Below are 20,092 nucleotides of genomic sequence, written 5' to 3' on the forward strand. Positions count from 1 at the left end.
TGTGCTTTGTCATCTTCAAAGATTTGATACTTAGTCTTCATTGGATAGAACAAAGTGAAGGACTGATTATGGTCTGCATCGTCCGTGTGACACTTTTGCACTTTAGGGAAATAATTAAACGTGGACCTTATTGTGACAAATGGACACTTATTGTTAGATTGTCTATTGAAAAGATAGGATAAACTGCTGTTTCGATAAGCCAAGAGCTACACTGACGTGTCGTTAGACATTAGCAGATGGTAATTAACCAAATAACTGTGCAGTTTGCCTGTACTGTAACTCTACTAATGAAACTTCAAAGCCATTATTTTGCATTAGCAGTGTAAAATCAGAAGAGTTCAACAGCACACAGTATACACACTATGTAGAAGTTTATATTTTGACTACAGACATTGAGTAGAAAGTGTCCTGTGTGATGATATTAGTCAGTTGAGATTGTGTACAGTACTTAAGGAGAGCTGTAAGATGTGAGCACGTGTTGTAGATCCCTGATAAATGTACAGTACGATCGAATATTGAGCTCTGGCCAAGAGGAGATTGTGTTAATTTATTTTAATGAAGAATACAGTTGTTATGTGGATGTTATGTTGTTTTCTGGCATGAAATAAAGTTTGTCACATGTTGATGACGTGAAAATATTCATTTCTTGTCTTGTGTTAAATAAAGCAAAAAAAAGATTCATGTTTATTACACTGAGTAAATTACACTTAGTGGCAAGTCTGAAAATGATTATTCTTTTATTATCCCTCACTGAATAAGACTGATTTAGGCGTGTGGTATGAGCTGCTGAGAAAAATCTACAAACAGAGAAGGAGAATCATTGCAAATGCACCTCTAAATCTGGGGCACTTAGCTGTTTTTCCCTCTTCAAAGCCAGTTGGCTCTTCCTTCTCCTGCACAACATCTGTCAGAATCTGTCAGATTTTCCCCTGCAGCAACAACAGCAGCAGCAGCAGCTGACAGCTCGCATTCAGCCAATAGTTTAAACCTTAATAAGTTATGACATAACCAGCATTTATTACTGTCCTTTTATAGTTTTTCTAAATAGATTTTTTTTATTAAGCATTAATTAGTACTTTTAATCCACAAGTTTAGTTAGTTGGATATAAATGGATGCCATTTGAGTTTTATTTGGCAACCCATTAGCAGAAAATGCTCTTCTGCCCACGATGCATGCATTCAAGCCTGTGTATGATTAAGAATAAGTGGGTAGGATAGTTCGGGGGAAGGCAGAGAAGAGGTGCTGGTGTTTGACGAGACAGGGACACGGCGGCAGAGGAAAATCAGGGTCAGCTGTCAGAGCGCATCAACACTGAAGACAAGCAAACTCAAGCAGAAAGCCTCCATTCTGATTGCCTCCAGTGTAACGCGCACACCAGTGGAAAGATTTCTGATAAGCTCGAGAGCAAAAAAAAAAAAAAAAGGATGGAGGGAGAGAAGAAGAAGAAGGAGAAAATGCAGTGAAGGATACAGTTAAATGTCTCTTTACATTTTCCAGGCCGGCTTAGTGACAGCTGATGGAGAAAGGCTTACTGACAGCTCCAGGAGCAAGATATATTTTTGGAATAAGGCAGTGTTTGTGCCTTTTTACATGGACTCTGACGCTTCTCTTTCATCGGCCACACACAACTGGTATCAGACCCAAAACAGCAGAGGAGTGCATCAACTCATAAACAACTACTGTGACTGTGCTTGTTGAGACATTTTTCAGTTTAACGGTGCAGCTCTGCAGGAAATAAGAAGCGGTGACACTCGGCCTCACATAGCGAGTGCTTTCTGTGCCCGATAATAAACACTGAGGGATGATTCAGCACCGAACGAGGGGAAACAACAGCGAGCTTATTATCTCAGTTCACCTGCTGTTTCAAGTCGTATGGAGCTAAATCACACTATTAAGCTCTAAGTGGCTTTAAAACCAAAGAGACACCAAAAATAGACACAACTGTAGCACGAGTAAATGCATCAACTGCTTCGCCGAACATGCTGCTGATCACTATATTTGTTTTCATTGCCTGCAAGGAGAGCACATCACGGTTTAGTAATTATATGATAAATCTTCATGTGGGCAGCACAAAAACACCTATTCATGGATTAATGCATGTAGAGGACAGAGAGATCTGGAAACATAGCTATAAAATATTTTTTAAAGATGTGTTGCAATATGTAAAAGAAAGAAGGAGGTACACAGCTCACATCCTGCAGTATTATCGTCTTGCAGAGTGTCATTATCAGAGATATATGCATGCTGCCGTGGTGGAGGAGGCCAGATGAGAAGAATGATGAAAAGAATGATGAAAAGAAATATGAAACTGAGTCAGGGAGGGAGGGGCGGTAAGAACAGGAGGTGGATGTTCTTTGAAGAGCGGTGGAGACGCGGTGAATTGGCACCATAGGAAAGAAGATGATAGAAATGAAAAAAACGCACAGGGAAACAGAAGGACTGAAAAGATCCAGAGGAATGCGATGACCTATTTTATTGTGTCGCATTAATTAAACCACCTGCCCTACCAAATGGTTGAGCATATTTCCAGACACCATACCTCTTCAAGATGAACTTAACCCAACCTGGTTGAGCCTTCTCTACCACTTGTTATGCAGAAAAACACCACTAGATGTCACTGTACCTTCACTCTCTCCATGCAGAAACGAAAAGGTGAACACTTTTGAAAGGTAGAGTGATGTTTTTAAATATCCTTATAACAACTTTGTTACTTTACAGCACCAAAGGACATCTGCTCAGTCATTTCAGTCAATAGGACACATTTAATGTGTTTTACTTAATCTTACATATCCTGAAATAATTGTATATGGATGGGTTTGGCCATGTTTAAGTTGTCAAATTAAATAAATAAATAAATAAATAAATATGTGGAATTGATGCCTGCATTGGTAATATTTCCTGTTTCACAACTGTAACTGGACATATGCTACAATACTAAAATACTATTACAACTGTATAAGTATATGGTTTTAATTCAAATGATTTTCTTCCCATTTTCCTAATAATAGATGGATGCTAAAACATTTTAATGTGCAAAGCTCTTCTGGCCCATGTACTTGAATATCTTAAAGACTCTGATGCTGATTTGAGTGATGATGTTGATTAAGTAGATACTCATGATTATCAAACTTTACAAAAGGAACAGATTGTAGACTTTTGGTTTGCAAAAACAGGCTGAACACTGTTTCTTTGGAGGAGCCACAGGATGCCCCTGAGCCAAGTTCACCCTCAGGCCCAACCAAGAAGAAGCTGAAAGCATGAAGATATTGAGGATTTTCCACTTCCTGGTTCAAGGTTTGAAGCCCAATAAGCTGTATGCATTCATTTCCAGTACTTGATGAGATGATTGCTCATCATAGCAACCTCTTCTCTGCCCAGGAGCTGAGTCCTGGAGAGTCTTGTCTTTCTGGCAATGCTGCTCTTTACGGGGTGTTTTCAGTCTCCCATTCCTGGAGGACGACTGGCACGCGATTCAGCGTGATAACTGGTGTCATGGCAAGGAAAAGGTTGGTTGTACCTGATGAGTTAATATAATGCGGATGTGTACACGTTATAAGTTGGGATATAAAAACGGTTCTATTTAGTTTGGAGCCCTTTATTTTAGCTAATACGCCTTTAACATTACGTTTCCCATGATCCTTTGCTGCCTTCACCGTTTATTTTCAGAGCCAGCGTCTTGAAAACAGCACATAAAATACTCTTATTGGGGAAACTGTTGAAAACAGCCACTTCTTTAGTGTTTTGTGAGAAAAACGTTACGCTTAGTTGAAAACAAACATTTCTGACACCGTAAGTTTAAATCATTTGTTGTCACCGCTGGTATTTATACGCCGTCTCGCTAACACTACATCCGGGCATTCAGAAGGCTTGCTCTCCGGGCTACACGCTGAGAACATGGTTTCTCCCTCCATGCCCAGGGGAAAGTCCCCGGACCCGTGGCAGAAAGTGCCGTGGTTGAATCCACCGTCGACTCTGCAGATCACCCACATTCAGCTGAGATGTTCGTGCGAACGGAGCTGGTGATCGCTGGTCGACATTGTCAGCTGCGATAGGAATGCAAGTAAATACACACTGTTGTTGAAACAGAACGGGGCTCATTCTCAGAATGCACTTTTTCTAAACACTCACTGTATGGGTTCATTATTACTTATATATTTAATATAATATACTTAATATAAATGTCACAATTTCACTTTTTACCTTTGGTTAAAACGCAGAACAGTTCGATACAAACGTGTGTGTATTATAAATGACTACAAGAAATACGTATAAAATAATGTATAAACGCCTTTATGTCGCCATCTAGTGGTTGGAAATGCGACGTGCGCGAAAGCCACCAGTACCAAGTGAAAGTAAATGAGGGCAAGGCGAGGTACAATTTAAATTGGAAATGATAAATAGTGTTAAAGATAAATACATAACCAATAATGGCTATTATAATGTAGGTGGGCCAAATAAGTGAAGGGGTGCTTTTAGAGTATATTGAGAGTGGAAACAAATGGGTGTTTAGGTCGGGGCATAATGTGTAAAAACAAAAGAGTGCCAGATAGACCTAAACCAAGACCAAAATGAACCAGGATCCAGTCAGAATATATTCTACAGATCAACACAAAACCTATGTTTGCATTATTATGTAACACCAAAAACATTCACAACATATTCTGATATTATATATCTGTGAAAGGCCAGTATTGCATCTAACAGCCTAACTACACTGTAATGCTTATTTTCCAGTATAGTCTTATCTCTGTAAAAGTACAGAACCCATGCCTCGGGCTGGGCCTACACTGAACACACATAATAAACCCGGTACCATGAGTGTATTTACACTCAAAAACAACCCTAACAAGGTAATTTCCTGGCAGGTTACACCCAGGCAAATCAGCCTAGACTAATATACATTTTTTCCATAGACATGTGGGTGTATTTTGTGATCATTACTCTCTGCTGTAACGTCTGTAGTTCCCTCTACGCAGTTGTGTGAGAGCACATCAGTATGTAGTGTTTTTTGTACATTTAACATGTTATTCATGTAAATTAATTATACGTGGCTGAGGAAAAACAACATCTCTGCTGCCAGGAAAAAACAAACACTTTTCGACTTATCTCAGTGAACTTAACTTTACCGGGAGGGAGGGGTTAGCGGCTGTTGTCACTGACAAAACCAGCTACTTATGGCATTGGTTACATTTAAAATAAGAACTTTTCCATTACAAAGACAATAATACATTCTGGTCTTGTCCAGTTTTGAGTTAAAAAGTCTTAAAAAGACAAGACAATCTAAAACATTCAGGACATTTGGGTCCTCAGGACCAGGATTGAGAAACCCTGCCTTAGACTGATCTCATGTGATTAGGAATAGTTTGAGGGATTTGAGATAATAACATTTAAAGGATTGTTGAATAGTTGATTGTCGAGAAAGTGCAGGTCAGGTTAAGATTGGGTTTTTGAGGGATAAAGATGTGTTTTTTTAAGATTATGTAAGAATGTGTTGAGTCCTTTGTGCATTGTTTTTTTTCTTTAAAGTATTTATAAGATTGCAAGTCTGCTGCTGATGCACACTACGGACTGGAGAGTGGCAGTTAACGCACCAAAAGCTGGACTCCAACCTCAATAAAACAGCAACAACAACCAAAGAGGCAATTTCTGAATAAATTGCAGGAGGAATTGCTGCCCTCTGCACGAGCTGAGGCCAATCTGACATGTGGCATTGAATTGGTTTAAATGAGTTGAGATGATGAGTTCAAGTTTCTAAGAAGTTTAAAATTAGTGTTACTTTATACCACTACTAAAAATACCACTACTAAAAATGCAATGCAATCCAATCTGACATGTGGCATTGAATTGGTTTAAATGAGTTGAGATGATGAGTTCAAGTTTCTAAGAAGTTTAAAATTAGTGTTACTTTATACCACTACTAAAAATACAATATAAAACACATGAGAAGACAAAAATAAAAACTGCATTTTTTAAATGCCTGAATATGTGACCTATAAACACACACCCCAGGATGTCCATATAAGGAGTTGTGTATTATTCCCACACCAATTTACCATGGGTTAATGGGGAAAAAAATGTGCAAAAACATTGAATATTTCATAATCTATGAAATATAACAATTAGAAATATACAAGCGAAAAAATAATTGAAGCATAAATGAACAATTTGAGATTTGAATGAAGCTGAAGTATGAGGAACTAGTTTAACTGCCAAAAATGGCAGGATAGAAAAAGAAAGAATTCCACTAACGTGATGTCCCCTTTGTTAAACTTTTAAACATCCTTAGGGGATAGAACAGTATTCGTGACACATTCTTCAGATAGTAAACAAAAAGTGAAGTTTCCAAACAAATTCATTTCCAAATGTAATGATTTTTGCTCTACACAGAGTGTATTGCACGGCACTGTGTTGCTAGGCGGATCAGACATGATGTGGTGAGAAAGGTGTAAGGTGATGCCACCTTTATTATTCTGCACTGAATAGGACCTCAGAGACTGCAATTTATCTGCGGTGTCACCTTTCTGCGTGACAGAGGAAGAACAAAGACTCTTGTTATTCCATATTGAAACCACTAGAGGGAGCGCCGGCTCTGCAGCATCCTTCCCGAGCCACAAACACTCACGCACACAGACTTACTGTATTCCATTGGATTAAGGCAGCACACAAAAAAGATTAGAGTGTCACATGGGGGCCTATCCAAATGGTGCCTGCTGGTAACCCACATCCCCCCCCTCCCCAAGCTATCCCATCATCCACATGGTGAGGGTGAGGGTGTAGGCTCTCGCAGCAGCAGCATCACAAAGGTTCAGCCCCTCCCTGCTGTATCCTGGAGACACAGAAGGGAGGGAGAGAAAGACAGATAGGCAGAGAGAGGATCAGGGTCAGATGAATTCCAGTCTGAGTGACGGAGACAGTGTGTGTGTGTGTGTGTGTGAATGAGGAGGGGAGTGTGTGCATGCGTGTGAGAGAAGACGTGTGTGTTTGAGAGAGAGAGAGAGACGGGAGGAAATTCAGACTGTCGGTGGAAGGGGACATAAAGAGAGGAAGGAAAAGGGGGCAGGAGGAGGAAAAAAAAAAAGAACAGACAAGGGGACCAGGACTGAGAGGGAAGATGGCTGAGCCGGAGCTGAAATCACGCAGCAGTCGAGAGAGCGTTGCCAAGGAGGCGAGTCAGGAGAAGATAGGGGGTAGGTACAGTGCATGCTCACTGCCCCGTAGATACCACATGGTGCAAGGCTGCATTAATCCGCCATGCACTCTGATGCAACACTGCCTGTAGTAAAGTCAGTGTACGTCTTTACTAATGCTGCCGTACTCGATACACATCATACTGTTTTAGATCAGCTTGTCATGGTGAAATGCGACTGAGAATGTGAACAATTATTGTATAACAGATATTCGTGATGTACTTGTGTGTGTGTGTGTACTGTCGGGAATGTGTGTTTGTGTTCATGAAGGAGCTTGTATAGGTGTCTTTCTTGAGAAACTGGTTTTACAGTTTTCTGATGAGGCTGTGTGACCCGTTCTTTAATTGACACATGCCAAAGAATGTCCAGAAGGGATTTTCCAGATTACACATGTAGAAGACAATATTTTCTTTCAAGAACGTTTCAAATAAAATTGGGCCACTTTGCTGATTATTCTTATTTCTTGTCCCATTTCCTGCTCTGCTGTCCTCTCTCATCCAGCGGACCAAGATCAAGATGATCAAATTGCGGAGCAGCCAGCATCTCCATCCACTCCCATCATCTCTGCTCCCGATGATGGCTCACCTACCAAGGGGGATAAGGTGGTGCTCAAACGCAGCATCACCCTCTTCAATGGTGTGGGAATGATCATAGGAACCATCATCGGCTCTGGCATTTTTGTCACTCCAGCAGGTGTGGTGAGAGAGGCCGGCTCGGCCGGGCTCTCCCTGATCGTCTGGTCTGTGTGCGGTGTGGTCTCAACCATGGGTGCCTTGTGCTACGCTGAGCTGGGCACAACCATCACTAAGTCAGGGGGGGACTATACTTACATTTTGGAAATCTACGGCGACCTGGCGGCTTTCCTGAAGCTGTGGGTGGAGATGCTCATCATTCGGCCATCGTCGCAGTATGTGGTGTCGCTGGTGTTTGCCACGTATCTGCTGAAGCCCATCTACCCAAACTGCACTGTGCCCGACAGTGCCGCCAAGCTCATCGCGTGCACATGTCTCAGTAAGTCAGGGTGGTTTGACTGTGCTTTACTTTACTTAGAGTAAAAGTAAATATTATATATATATATAATAATATTGTTTTTGTGTGTCTCTCTCCTGCAGTGTTACTGACATTCGTCAACTGTATCAGTGTGAGAGCTGCCACCAAGGTCCAGGACTTGTTCACGGCCTCCAAGTTGCTCGCCCTCATCATCATCATCCTGTTTGGCTTCATACAGATTTTTACAGGTGAGTCTCAATCATTCAATGACTGAGAGACAGAACCACACAGACGGAGGGCGTCATTTTGGGATCTTTGGAAAACTGTGTATTCAATTACCACCAATCCAAAAGGAAAAAGGATTCTCTATCTGGTATCATGTCCAACTTTATTATTAGGGCTCAATGAATGAATTTCTGCAAGGAACCTATTGTTATCCTTCAGATTGTGATTCTTCTTATTATTATATGTGACTTTGCAGTCATTTTTGAGGGGCTTAACGTGCATAAAATCTCTTGTTATCCTTGTGATCGCAAGCTGAACCTAAATGAATTAGAAGCAAGTTATATAAATTGTTCATTTAATATTAGAATTCTGACTGAATTTAATTCCAAACTCTTTCTACCATACATTATGGCTACAATCCTTTAGCATGCAGTTGCTTGTGGTTGCAATATTAAGATAATATTACAACATGTGAATAATATATAGTCACCTAATATATAGTCACTTATTCCGTACCGTGTTTGTGTCACGTGACATCTGCGAGTCCTGAAACAGGTCTTTCATCTCTAATGACCGACAAATTGTCGATGAACTCGAATTAAGTCAACGAAGCGGACTGCCCTGCTTTCAGCGCGTTGGCTCGGGTTAACGACTTCGGGACACAAGGCTCGTCTGTTCGCAGTCCTGCTGATGAGTCGAAACAAGTGTGCAGCCATGTGTGTGTGTGTGTGTGTGTGTGTGTGTGGTTCTGCCCATGCAGGTGTACCGTGAATATGTGGTTTTATACATCAACTCATCGCAGTATTTAGCTCACAGAACATCGTAGAAGACTGTGTATTTATTCCCACAAAGCAGACACGCAGATGGGTCACAGCAGAAGATGCAAAATACATTTGCAGAGTTGTTTTTCCGGCCTTTAACTTAAGATTCATTAAATGACATATTTATTATTATACATTATATTATACACATATTGTGAACTGGGTCAGGATTTATTATATTATATTATATTTTATTATATTACATTATATTATATTACCACCACTCATGAGATTCAAGTGCAAAGTGTCCACTTCCACTTTGATAATAAGGAATAGACTCAATATTAAATCTGAAACAGCAACGTGACAGAAATCGGCTCCCGTCACATTGTTCAAAATGAAACAGGGCGGGAAGAATGAGCAGTCGCCGTGTGCTACATCTGCTCCTCTCTTCCCCCCTCCCCCCTCCCCCCTCCCCCCCACCCTCGCGACGCTATGCTCACCGCCATTGTGCTCCACGCTGCGTTTCCATGGAGACTAGTAGGGCGGCAGGGCTTTGCCGTCTGTTGTCACACAGTGGTCTGTCTTTCTTTAGAGGACTGAGTGAGAAACTAATGTGTAACAGGCCTTCTGGAAAGTCATTACCATCTGAAAGCGACAGGTAGAGTAAAGAGACCGAGACCTCAAGCTCACACACACACACTCAGGCTCTTAAACACCTATTTTGCTGATGATGCACTACTTTTGGAGCTGCTGAGAGGAACATACATACATACAGTAACATATATAATATCTATACGAGCGTGACAGGACTTATTGTGTCTAACACATCAAGGGACATACTCAGACTTGGAGGTGAGGCTCTCAGACAAAGCCCCAGTCCAGTATTTACTGGTCGAAAATGTCAAGGCCTTTTAAAGTCTGGCAGCAACACAATGGCCTTGATAAATGAAAATGAGTTTAACACCAAAAAGATAATCAGTCGACACTAAATCTTTCAGTGTGGAAAGAGGTCATTTGGTGCTTAACTTGTTATTTTCTGTGTGTGTGTGTGTGCAGGTGATGTACCATATTTAACACCAGAAAAGGCGTTTGAAGGCAGCAAATACGGGGTTGACAACATTGTCTTGGCTTTATACAGTGGTCTCTTCGCTTTTGGAGGCTGGTGAGGCATTTAAAACCAATTTTGATGCTAACAAACACTTTTCTTTAATGCATTTACATCTCCATGGACAGTAATGTCAGTAAGTCATTGGCCCAATCCCTACAATAGTGTTTACTTCTTTGTGTTTTTTTTGTCTTCTAGGAACTACCTGAACTATGTAACTGAAGAGATGATCAATCCAGAGAGGTGACTTAAATGTGATAAAGGATGTTTTGAGGGTAGTAAATACTGTATGTCATGACTACTGTATTATGGAGTAGCTGGACAAAGGAACAGGAATATGATAATTTATAATGCATTTCAATACAATATTACACTTTGTTACTGTATTGTATTCTATTGCATTATTACATGTACCAGTTGTTTTGTCAGTCCTTTGTATGATGCCTCAGAGATAAAATATTTATGATTCACGACAACTGATGAGTGTTCACACAACTCATCACATAAAGAGATGCCTGAAACAAACTCAACTAATATTATAGACAGCATGTTGTTAATATGACCTTTGCGTCTGCAGGAACCTGCCCCTGTCTATCATCATATCAATGCCCATAGTGACCGTGGTGTATGTGCTGACCAACCTGGCCTACTTCACCACCATCTCTCCTGAAGTTATGATTAGGTCGGAGGCTGTAGCCGTGGTGAGCATTGACCTTCTGTCATGAAGATATGATTGGTTGTTGTTTGTTGTTGTTGTCGTCGCCAATCAGGATTTTACACGTTCAGAGATGATCATCTGCATAAATAGTTATCTTTCTATAATTTTTTAAGTCTAGCCATTCTCCTCTGACCAGACATCACCAAGTCTTTTTCCCTTTTAAAGCGGACCTAGACCGGAAGTTCCAATTAACGCTGTTTTTTTGGTGTGTATCTGTGGCATTACCTCGTTTATGAAGCCCTGAATGTAAACAAAGAGTTCAGCCACTGCTGAGAACGCTGTGTGGTATTGTAATCTCGGGCTCAGCGAGATCTCTGAAAAAACCCGGTCTGGTTACATTAACAGCATTTCTCCTGAACAGCAGATCCTCCTGGTCCGGTCACTAGTCCAAGCACATCCAGTTTGCGTACTTTGTACCGCAGAAGAAGAAGAACGTCCGTTGTGGAGGTGTTTCGCTTGTGACAGTGTCTTCTGACTCTCTGTCCGACTCTGGGTCAAAGGCATCAAAGGGAATGCGGTGGGGAGTCGTGACGAAGCTATTTTTAAACATTGTTAAAACAATGTTTTGATAATGAGTAGCAGTGCATCCACTGTTCCAGAGGGGGAGCTGTGCTTCTGAGAGCTGGTGTTCTTATTACGTCACTTCCAGGTATTGGCCAATCTCAAGACAGTTGGGAAAGCTCTCGTTGGCTGGCCAATCACAACACAGTCTGTCTTCTGGGTGTGAGATTTCAGTCTGAAACAGCGCAGCTGACGAGAGCTTCAGTGAGGAGAGATTTTGATTGGTTTGTTTGCAGCAATTCGGAGGTTTTTGACCATAAAAACAACTTAATGTATGTAAGCAGACCTCCATAACTCACATATATATATATATATTATGTGTGATAGGACCACTCTATGGGAGCTTTAAAAAATGTTTTTACTCTTTTTGGACCATTTTTTGTAAACTCTCGAGATGTATGTATATGTGACATTGTCAGTAAATCAGCCATTTCTGAAATACTCCACATCCGACCACCAAAGTCACTTAAATTTTCTTTCTTTCCCTTTACAAAGCTGGGCCTGAACGTCAGCAGGTCGCCTTTATTGCGCCTATGCCCTTTGAGCTACTGCCATGTAACTGGCCAAATACGATATTTGCATTTGAAAGGCAGTTGAACAAGTTTACCTGATGTTTATGTGGCTGTTAGGTTTACACAGAGTCTCTGTACTGCTTTGCAGAGTTTTGGTGAATACCATCTTGGTGTGATGTCCTGGTTAATCCCTGTCTTTGTGGGACTGTCCTGCTTTGGAGCCGTAAATGGATCCCTCTTCACCTCAGCACGGTTTGTGTACAATTTTATTTTCATATTTGCCATTGCATCAAATCTTATATTTATTTAATAAGTAAAGTTCAGCAAGGCTTATTATTTGGTACCTGTCTGCTTAAACGTTTTAATACTACCGGCTGTTAAAACCTGTTGATGTTTGGAGATCACTCTCAAAAAACTGTTGGGAAAAAAGGGAAGTCTCATATGATAGGAAGGTCGGAGAGGGAGTTGTTCCAAAATCGGAGGCTGTGATTGGCTGCAACCTGTATGTAGGCCAACTGTTTCATCAAAAAATAACCATGAAAGAGCTTCTTTCCCCTGTAGCTTGTTCTACGCTGGAGCCCGAGAGGGTCAACTCCCTGCTGCTCTGGGTCTGGTTCACACAGACCTTTTCACTCCAGTGCCGTCCCTCATCTTCACTGTAAGACTCCTGCTGTACAGTAATAACCTGTTCAGTTACGTTCATGTTACTGTGTTACAAATCATCATTTGGAACACCTAACCCAACTGAAGGAACCAAATGTAAACCAAAGAATGATTTAAACATACATACATTCCTCTGAAACTGACTCCAACTATAATACAGTGTGTTTGTGTATGAAAGACTGACATCATGTTGTGTTAATTTGCCCCTTTTTTTTCAGTGTTTGCTGTCCATGATGTACTCTATCTCCAAGGACATCTTCTCCGTCATCAACCTCTTCAGCTTTTTCACCTGGCTCTGCGTCGGTATGGCCATCGGTGGTTTGATCTGGCTGCGTTTTACCAAACCTGACCTCAGACGGCCCATTAAGGTAGATCACACCTGAGAGAGTTGTGTTACAGGTGACAGAAAGGCGCGTGTTTGACTGGGTGTCTTGTGTCTGTGAATCTGAAGGATTCGATACTCGCTGGAAGGTAAACAAACGCTGTAAGATCAACCTGAACTTTTACAGGTTTCCCAAAACATAAACACGTTTTTTTTAAATATCCCAGCATTTATTGTATCACTGGATCCATGCTGTGAACTCAGGATGGGAGTGGTGTTTTTACAAATACATGGCTCTTTGTTTCTGTTTCATCACTGGATTATTACTTTGGTTGACGGAGTCTTTCATCTCCCCTTTGAGCCTGAAAGCTCTCAGCCTATTTGTTTTGTAAGAATGTCTAACAAGGAACAAATAGAGCTTTCTTCTTCATGTGTACACCATTCATGGAACAAGACATACCGTATCTAAATATATCAAATGTTGATTCCATCAGAACAACAATGCAAAACAAGGTCTTCATTAGCCTCCAGACTTATAGCAAATGATCTCCAAGGTAACCAGGGCAATCATTGAATACGTGTAGTGCAAAGTACAGTCATGTGGCTGGAGAATTATTAAGTAGCAGAAAATAAAGTTTGAAATATATTTTTTTAATTTTAAAAATATTCTTAAATGTATTCAATTACTTTCGAAACTGCTGGTTTTAACCTGCAATGTGATCATCATCTACACATAATCAAACCTACATAGTGATTGTCATTAGCATCTTGTTGTGGAAAATTACTATTATGGGAGATAAAGTGCATTTATTATTTTGCACATTATTTTGCACATTTATTTATTTTACAATAAATAATTTCTCATGTAATACAATGATGACTTATTATTTTTTTGTTGTGTTTTCTTTCTGCAGGTGTATCTGTTCATCCCTGTGACTTTCGTTCTGGGCTGTGTTTTCATGATCGTCGTGTCCTTCTGGGCAGCTCCGTACGAGTGCCTGATAGGCAGCGGCATAATTCTCACAGGTATCCCAGCGTATCTCCTGGGCTACAAGTGGAAGAAACCCCGTGTGATCAAAAAGATGCTGGGTGAGTGTGACATTTAGTGTTTTGTTTCCGTAGCGTCTGTTTGTTCAGGCGAGGCATTCATTTCAGCTTGTTATTAAACTCACGTGAGACTATCTGCTATCAGAGGTGTGTTTATATAGTCTGTGTGAAGGACGCAAACTTAAAAAATGTTTCATGAAATACTTTGGTGCTATACTCTTGCTAAAGAAAACACTCGTTGTTTCCTCCTCAGAAATCTTCACCATGTTCTGTCAGAAGATCTTCATGTCTGTTCCTGAGGAGAGGGAGAAACACGAGGCAACGGACTAACCCTGGACAGGTTCACGTGTATCCACCTGTAATTTGGCTGCAGGATTTTTTTAAAAACTTTATTTAACCAGCCAGGCGATGTTGGCAAAGGAGCGTTTATTTATTTTGTGCTCTTGTCTACAAAGTATGGTGACCCTTTTTTTTTATCAACACTACAACATCAGTCAGATTTGAAATTGAATTTTTTTTTTTTTTTAATGTGAGTATTTGTTACAGGTGCATAGATGATTGAACAATGAAATCTCAAATATCTAAAGCTCCAAAAAAAAAGTGGCCTATGACAACAAATACATTGTGTACAAAATCAATCCTAAAATAGAAAAAAATAAAAAAAATTCTTTACATTTTGCTAAGCACTAACAACCAAACTACACATCGTTTATTTTAGTTGTAGTGAATAATAAGCCATGAGTCACAACCCACTGAACTAAGGAAGCACTTCAAAGATCATGTATAGGAAACAGTGTACAGTGTATAAATAAGATCAGGTTTGGAATCATAAGAAGCAGAAATCTGATTTGATTATACACATAGGTTACTAATATTGATTAGTATATTTTGTATTCATTTGTAAAATGAAGTCATAACACTGTCTTAAAGCACAAAAACACTCTCTCTCTCTCTCTTGATTATGTGTTGCTGTGAAGCAGGTTTGTGTAATTTCATTTTCAGTATCATTATGATATTTGATGAAGTGTCCTCACTCAATTATGAGGTCTTACTATAAGCAACTGAAGGATTTGCACAGATGTTGTTTTTATGGCTGTATAAAGTAAACGTCACTGTAGTGTTAATGTTCTGTATCTCTCATCTGTGCCAGCTGTGGCAGTGCTGATGTTGCATTTGTATCATGTTTTATCGCTGTAAGACGAAAATGAATGTTGCAATTCTTTTTTTTATTATTGTTGTCCGGATAGGGCATTACCTATAAAAATCATACTTTTAAACTGAATGTCTGAAGTTTTTCCAAAGTTATTCTGAGTACTCTTTCCGTCTCTAAGTGCAACAGTCCCCTGTGATGATGTCAACCTCTGCTCATCTCATTGTGCGATGACGGTCCACATTTCTCGAGACATTGTGAAAGTAAGTGGACATAAATTGGCTCAAGACAAATGAACAGAAAGAAACTCTCCTTGCACTAGCTGGTCAAACGGTTTCCCACGATGCTGAACAGAAACAAATGCTGCTATAAATACATTCTCTAAATATCAACATCCTCTTTCACCACTGGAGATGAAATGTGGTCTGAACTCTATAACTATAGTGGAAAAACACCATCATGGAAATTAAAGGTGGACGTCACAACGGCAGAATCATACTATACAATCTTGTGTTTATACCCAATGAAAAGAAAATGAAATTGATGTAACATTAAAAAGGAAATGTAATCTCTCATATTTGTAACATAAAGCACAATCGGATACATTGGAAAAACATGCCCTTTATCAGACAAATCATATTAAACAAAAAATATAGCAATTTTTGGTCTTAAGACACAGTATGGGTTGCAAAGTGTGTAAAATAAAATAAATCCATAGATTCATGAAATAGCCTTAAATGGTAACTGCCTGTTAAAATGTCATGGTGAAAAAAGAGAACGTAAGAAGTAAAAGTGAAAAGTTCCTACATGTCAACTATTGTAACGTTTTGGATTGTTGTGACCATGGCAGGTACATGTTATTATAAAATATATATATATATTTTGTTCAAATTTGGGTTTGTTGATTTGTGGAGAGTGGACAACCAAGAGAGAAGGAGGAGTGACTCAAATCTGATTCCTCACTGCTGACCTACTATAGTTGCATCATTTTACAAGAGTCCAACCGCAGCCTCTCCTCAGGTATCAGGTTCACTCCACGCAGAACGAGCACACCATGAACCAGAGGTGGGACAAAGTCATTGTTTTGCAAGTCACAAGTGAGTCTCATGTTTTTGCCCTCAAGTATCGAGTCAAGTCCAAAGAAAAGTTGCCCAATTTGACTTCATTTTCAATTTCTTCAGTCAAGACTGACAAGTCTCAAGACAAGTCCCATGTCCTGTAGTTGTGAGTCCTTCGAGACCTTTAACCATGTAATAATATATTTACAAAGGTACATATTATATATTGTTTTGAAAATACAAATGCAACTGTAATTGTTTGTACAAAAGTGCAAACATTGTATTTCCATGGCAAACAATTAAAAAAAAACAAAAAAAAACTTTTGGTCCAAAATTTGACAAAAACGTCATATTATACTGTTGTCCAAAATCTGACAATTTTTTTGAAAAACGATTCTTTGGTCCAAAACTTGACAAAAACCTCATACTATACTATGTAGTAGGTAATACGACACTATGTGGTCCAAAATGTGACCATTTTTTGAAAAAACAAATTGGGCAAAAATTGACAAAAACGACATACTATACTATGTCGTCCAAAATCTGACCATTTTTTAAAAAAAAAAATGTTTTGGTCCAAATGAGACAAAAATGTCATACTATACTATGTAGTACGTCATGCTATACTATGTCGTCCAAAATGTGACCATTTTTTGAAAAAAAAAAGTTTGGTCCAAAATTTGACAAAAACGACATACTATACTATGTCTTCCAAAATCTGACAATTTTCTTGAAAAAGTTTTTTTGGTCCAAAACCTGACAAAAACTTCATACTATATTATGTAGTACGTCATACGACACTATGTCGTCCAAAATGTGACAATTTTTTGAAAAAAAAAATTGGTCCAAAATTTGACAAAAACGACATACTATATTATGTCGTCCAAAATCTGACCATTTTTTTGAAAAACGTTTTTTTAGCCAAAACTTGACAAAAACCTCAAACTATACTATGTAGTACGTCATACTATACTATGTCGTCCAAAATGTGACAATTTTTTGAAAAACAAATTGGTCCAAAATTTGACAAAAACGACATACTACACTATGTCGTCCAAAATCTGACAATTTTCTTGAAAAACGTTTTTTTGGTCCAAAACCTGACAAAAACTTCATACTATATTATGTAGTACGTCAAACGACACTATGTCGTCCAAAATGTGACAATTTTTTGAAAAAAAATATTGGCCCAAAATTTGACAGAAACGACATACTATACTATGTCGTCCAAAATCTGACCGTTTTTTTGGCCCAAAACTTGACAAAAACCTCAAACTATACTATGTAGTACGTCATACTATACTGTCGTCCAAAATCTGACAATTTTTTTGAAAAACATTTTTTTGGTCCAAATGAGACAAAAACGTCATACTATACTATGTAGTAAGTCATACTATACTATGTGGTCCAAAATGTGACCATTTTTTGAAAAAAAAATAATTGGCCAAAATTTGACAAAAACGACATACTATACTATGTCGTCCAAAACCTGACAATTTTTTTGAAAAACGTTTTTTTGGTCCAAATGAGACAAAAACTTCATACTATATTATGTAGTACGTCATACGACACTATGTGGTTCAAAATGTGACCATTTTTTGAAAAAAAAAATTGGTCCAAAATTTGACAAAAACGACATACTATACTATGTCGTCCAAAATGTGACCATTTTTTGAAAAAACAAATTGGTCCAAAATTTTACAAAAACGACATACTATACTATGTCGTCCAAAATCTGACCATTTTTTTGAAAAACGTTTTTTGGCCCAAAACTTGACAAAAACCTAAAACTATACTATGCAGTACGTCATACTATACTATGTCGTCCAAAATCTGACAATTTTTTTGAAAAACATTTTTTTGGTCCAAATGAGACAAAAACGTCATACTATACTATGTAGTAAGTCATACTATACTATGTGGTCCAAAATGTGACCATTTTTTGAAAAAAAAATAATTGGCCAAAATTTGACAAAAACGACATACTATACTATGTCGTCCAAAACCTGACAATTTTTTTGAAAAACGTTTTTTTGGTCCAAATGAGACAAAAACTTCATACTATATTATGTAGTACGTCATACGACACTATGTGGTTCAAAATGTGACTATTTTTTGAAAAAAAAAATTGGTCCAAAATTTGACAAAAACGACATACTATACTATGTCGTCCAAAATGTGACCATTTTTTGAAAAAACAAATTGGTCCAAAATTTTACAAAAACGACATACTATACTATGTCGTCCAAAATCTGACCATTTTTTTGAAAAACGTTTTTTGGCCCAAAACTTGACAAAAACCTAAAACTATACTATGCAGTACGTCATACTATACTATGTCGTCCAAAATCTGACAATTTTTTTGAAAAACATTTTTTTGGTCCAAATGAGACAAAAACGTCATACTATACTATGTAGTAAGTCATACTATACTATGTGGTCCAAAATGTGACCATTTTTTGAAAAAAAAAATTGGCTAAAATTTGACAAAAACGACAAACTATACTATGTCGTCCAAAACCTGACAATTTTTTTGAAAAACGTTTTTTTGGTCCAAATGAGACAAAAACTTCATACTATATTATGTAGTACGTCATACGACACCTATGTGGTTCAAAATGTGACCATTTTTTGAAAAAAAAAATTGGTCCAAAATTTGACAAAAACGACATACTATACTTTGTCGTCCAAAATGTGACAATTTTTTGAAAAAACAAATTGGTCCAAAATTTGACAAAAACGACATACTATGCTATGTCGTCCAAAATCTGACAATTTTTTTGAAAAACGTCTTTTGGCCCAAAACTTGACAAAAACCTCAAACTATACTATGTAGTATGTCATACTATACTATGTCGTCCAAAATGTGCCAATTTTTTGAAAAAACAAATTGGTCCAAAATTTGACAAAAACGACATACTATACTATGTCGTCCAAAATGTGCCAATTTTTTGAAAAAACAAATTGGTCCAAAATTTTACAAAAACGACATACTATGCTATGTCGTCCAAAATCTGACAATTTTCTTGAAAAACGTTTTTTTGCTCCAAAACCTGACAAAAACTTCATACTATAGTATGTAGTAGGTAATATGAGACTATGTCGTTCAAAATGTGACCATTTTCTGAAAAAAAGTAATTGGTCCAAAATTTGACAAAAACGACATACTATACTATGTCGTCCAAAACCTGACAATTTTTTTGAAAAAGGTTTTTTTGGTCCAAATGAGACAAAAATGTCATACTATACTATGTAGTACGTCATACTATACTATGTAGTACGTCATACTATACTATGTTGTCCAAAATGTGACCATTCATTGAAAAAAACAAATTTGGTACCAAAATTTGACTAAAACGACATACATTGTATAGTATGACATTTTTGTCCAAAACCTGTCAATTGTCGTATATATATATATATATATATATATATATATATATATATATATATGTCGTCCAAAACCTGACAATTTTTTTGAAAAACATTTTTTTGGTCCAAATGAGACAAAAACGTCATACTATACTATGTAGTAAGTCATACTATACTATGTGGTCCAAAATGTGACCATTTTTTGAAAAAAAAAGAATTGGCCAAAATTTGACAAAAACGACATACTATACTATGTCGTCCAAAACCTGACAATTTTTTTGAAAAACGTTTTTTTGGTCCAAATGAGACAAAAATGTCATACTATACTATGTAGTACGTCATACTATACTATGTCGTCCAAAATGTGACAATTTTTTGAAAAAAAACAATTGGTCCAAAATTTGACAAAAACGACAT

The 20,092-nt window shown here is 38.1% G+C and overlaps 1 protein-coding gene across 1 annotated transcript; it reads left to right on the plus strand.

Annotated features, from left to right (window-relative positions):
* Positions 1 to 6,113: 6,113 nt before the first annotated feature.
* Positions 6,114 to 15,317, plus strand: LOC310931553 (large neutral amino acids transporter small subunit 1-like). The gene is made up of 11 exons (XM_083894733.1): positions 6,114 to 7,188; positions 7,690 to 8,199; positions 8,301 to 8,426; positions 10,224 to 10,329; positions 10,471 to 10,515; positions 10,850 to 10,973; positions 12,212 to 12,315; positions 12,625 to 12,721; positions 12,945 to 13,094; positions 13,963 to 14,137; positions 14,349 to 15,317. The coding sequence occupies exons 1-11, from the start codon at positions 7,113 to 7,115 to the stop codon at positions 14,423 to 14,425; spliced, it is 1,590 nt and encodes a 529-aa protein (XP_083750859.1). The 5' UTR covers positions 6,114 to 7,112; the 3' UTR covers positions 14,426 to 15,317.
* The last annotated feature ends 4,775 nt before the right edge of the window (positions 15,318 to 20,092 follow it).

Source organism: Microchirus variegatus (assembly GCF_963457635.1).
Source record: "Microchirus variegatus genome assembly, chromosome: 9".
Lineage (NCBI taxonomy): Eukaryota > Metazoa > Chordata > Actinopteri > Pleuronectiformes > Soleidae > Microchirus > Microchirus variegatus.